At 41.3% G+C, this 3,524-nt stretch overlaps 1 protein-coding gene across 1 annotated transcript in view; it reads left to right on the top strand.

Moving 5' to 3' along the window:
• LOC116104705 (cytochrome P450 3A11-like) overlaps nt 1–3,524 on the top strand; it is a 23,349-nt gene that overhangs the window by 15,472 nt on the left and 4,353 nt on the right. The window contains exon 9 of the mRNA XM_031391195.1: nt 2,268–2,428. Within this exon, the coding sequence (XP_031247055.1) occupies nt 2,268–2,428 (161 nt within the window). The remainder of the gene's footprint in view (nt 1–2,267; nt 2,429–3,524) is intronic.

The following is a 3,524-nucleotide window of genomic DNA, read 5'->3' as shown; positions in this document are numbered from 1 at the left end:
ATCAGGGGCATGTAGCTAAGTGGTGCTGAAGCTCTTTGGGAGCCCCCTGTTGGACATGGGTTCTCCAGCCTAATCCATGGTAAATATAGACCTTTCTTTTGTGTGATGTGTAAGTAGCTTCTGAGGAAATCCTTCTCATACAAATGCACTGGTCCTCTTCATTCTTTTATGTACTTAAAAATCACTCATAGCTGGGCAGTGGTGGAGCATGCCTTTAATCCTTGTCCTTTGGAGGCAGAGGTGGCTGGATTTCTGAGAGTTCCAGGCCAGCCTGGTCTACATCATAGATTCCAGGACAGGCAGGACAATACAGAGAACCCTTATCTTGAAAAACCATAAAAAATCACTTACAGATTTTTATCTTCTTTGTGCATTACATGCATGTGCAGGAGTATGTGCATATGTGCCCACTTCTAGGTATGTGTACAGAGAACAGGTGAAAGCACCCAGTGTCTTACTCAATCTCTCTGCCTCATTTCCTGAGACAGGGGCTTTTATTAAAACTAGGGCTAATTTGGCTGCCAGCAGGTTCCAAGAAGCCACAGTGTTGTGGTTACAGGTGTGTGCTGTCCCACTTGGCTTCTTACATGGGGACTGAGGATTCAAACTGAAATCCTCATGCTTGTGGAGCACTTGTTCTTACCCATTGTGCCATCTCTCTAACTTCCAATCTCTCTTTATTTGTTAACTTAAAATCGTTATTACTATCATGGCTCCAAACTGATGGCATTCCAGTTCCAGAATGGAAAGGGAGTCTTCCATTCTTACGTATTTGACAATTTCCCATACACTCATTCGCTTATATGTAGCAGTATGATCTTTTGGATCCCCACATTTACTGTTAAAAGTGGTTATGTACTTTGTGTTTTGAGTCCTTTCCTGTTTCCCCACTTGAAACCTTTTCATGTGACCAGCTAACTTCAAGTTCTTTAACACCTCCTCTTTTTGCTACAGGCCTCTATGTAGCCCAGGCTGACCCATATTCACAATATACTTGAGAATGACCTTTAACTTCTGAGACTATAGGCATGTGCTGACTTGCAGCAGAGTTTTAGAGGAACAGTTGTATCTGGCACAAATCTGGAGTGATGGCACTTCAGCTTTGAAGTACTCTTCTGTCAGTGATTGTTATCTGAGATTTTATGGTGTTCTTTGGAAATATTCCAAGAGCCTGTGCTTTACTTAGTTTGGAGGCATTCCTCGGAAACCAGGCCATGTCCTATGGCTGAGAACTGCTTAGGTGATAGCTCATTCAAGAGAAGACCTTTATCAGATGAGAGGTTTGGGGAATGTGGAAATTGACTTGCTAAATTTGTTTTTTGTGTAACAATAAAAAGAACTTCTAGGAAGCTGTCAGTGTTCAGTTCTTGAGGTATTTATTCCCCCTACTGCTGAGAAGCAGAATTCTTCCATAATTGGGTGTCTTTTCTCCAGTCAATCTTCCAGTGTAATGAAGAATACAGACATTACTATGCTTGATTCATAGAGTGCTGGAGACTGAATCCAGGGCTTCATGAATACTACGGAAATACCCCATCTACTGACTGCATATTTCAGGCGTTTTGTTTAATTTTTGTTTGCTAAAATAAATGTTAATTTTAAAAATTAATATTAATAGGCAGCAATTATGAATTTATAGTCCAGTTTCAATTCAGTAGCAAGTACTTACAGTAATTGGAAGAAAAAGAATTATGAACAAGAAAATCACAGCATTCCCAGTAGAAGATGTGCAACTGCCTGTAACTCTAGTTCTGTGAGCTTCAGTGCCATCTTCTGGCCTCCATGGGCACCAGGACAAACACACGTAAATAAATAAAATTTTTAAAAATCTTAACCTATATCAGGGACCCTCTGTAACTGCTTATCCAGTGGTTTCTGACCTCCATGGGTACCCCACACACACATGTGTCACTCCTCCATACAGATATACACAGACAGAAATACTCATAAGTAAAAATTAAATTTACAAACAAGAAAGTTCATGTATTGAAGCTGCCCACTGGGAATGGTATAGAACAACAGAAATACTGGGACCACCTGCCTGAAGCGTTCTCCTTCTCTTCATATGTCATGTTGCTGTCATGGTGATAACAGTCTCAGAGTAACTGAACAGCATCTCTACAGTCTGTCTAGGAAAATGGGGGCTCATTTGATTTTCTCCTCATCTCCTCTGGGATTGTCCATCATGACATGACTTTTGATTTTCTCATCTCCTCTGTGATTTACCATCCTGACATGAGTTACCTGAAATGCTTTCTTACTTCCAGCCCTTTCCGATGCAGAGATCACAGCCCAGTCAGTTATCTTTATTTTTGCTGGGTATGAAACCACCAGCAGCACACTTTCCTTTGCCCTGTATTCCTTGGCCACTCACCCTGATATCCAGAAGAAACTACAGGAGGAGATCGATGAGGCTCTGCCCAATAAGGTGAGAGGATGCTGTAGGAGGGACAAGGAGAATCCTCAACAAAGACACGTTCTTGTCATCTGCAATGGTGTGTGTATGTGTTAAAGAGAGAGACAGACACAGAGATAGTGAGACAGTCAAGGAGACACACAGAGAGACAGAGAGGAACAGAGAATGTGTGTGAGAAAGAGACAGAGAGAGGGAGGTGTATATAGAGAATGTGTGTATATGTGTGTGTGAGAGTGTGTGTCTGTATGTATGTGTGAGGAGAGAGCCATAAAGAGAATCTCTGTGTGTGAGATAGACAAAGTGTGTGAGAGAGGATTAGTGTGTATATGCTATGTGTGGGGGGTATTTTTTTCTGTGTGTAAATTTGTGTGTGAGTGAGTGAATAAGCATTCACACCACTGAGCCATGCTTCCAATTCTGGTGATTTTTTTCTTTACATATTTGTTATGTATGTATGTATGTATGTATGTATGTACGTACATATGTACTTATATATGGGTTTGAGTGTATATATGTATGTGGGTATATGTGCTGCAGCATAAGTGTGAAGATCAAAGGGCAAGATGAAGGAATTCCTTCTCTCTTTCTACAGCATGAGTTTTAAGGGTCCAAATCAGGTCAGTACGATCAGTGGCAGGTGCCTTTGCTCTCTAAGACATCTCAGCAGCACTTGATAATTTGTAACAAGAACACAAGCACTGATTTTCCCCCAGCACCATTTAGAAATTATCATAAAAGTGACACAGAAGGAGAAATGGACAATAAACCCTCTCATGGCAACAGAAGGTTGTGACACAGGGCTGGGCCTGGTATATCTGTTACCTGGGACTGCAAGAGTACAATGCAAGCAACATGCACACAACCTGTGTGATGTTAAAGATATGGACTTATCATACAACTCCCTACATGGTTAAATGATACTGCTAGTTCTGCTGTGTTGTCCCAGCTCTGAGAGAGACTAGACTTGGCCTTGATTAATATGCATGAGATGATTCCCCCTATCTATTCATAGTTATATGAAAAAAGCCAAGGTGTGACCCTTGCGTGTCCAAATCATAAGCCAAACTTCCCTCTCTTTCTCTCTCTCTCTCTCTCTCTCTCTCTCTCT

This window comes from Mastomys coucha, unplaced genomic scaffold (genome assembly GCF_008632895.1).
Source record: "Mastomys coucha isolate ucsf_1 unplaced genomic scaffold, UCSF_Mcou_1 pScaffold22, whole genome shotgun sequence".
Taxonomy (NCBI): domain Eukaryota; kingdom Metazoa; phylum Chordata; class Mammalia; order Rodentia; family Muridae; genus Mastomys; species Mastomys coucha.
Note: the sequence above shows the minus strand (reverse complement) of the source record. Positions and strands in the feature narration are given on the sequence as shown.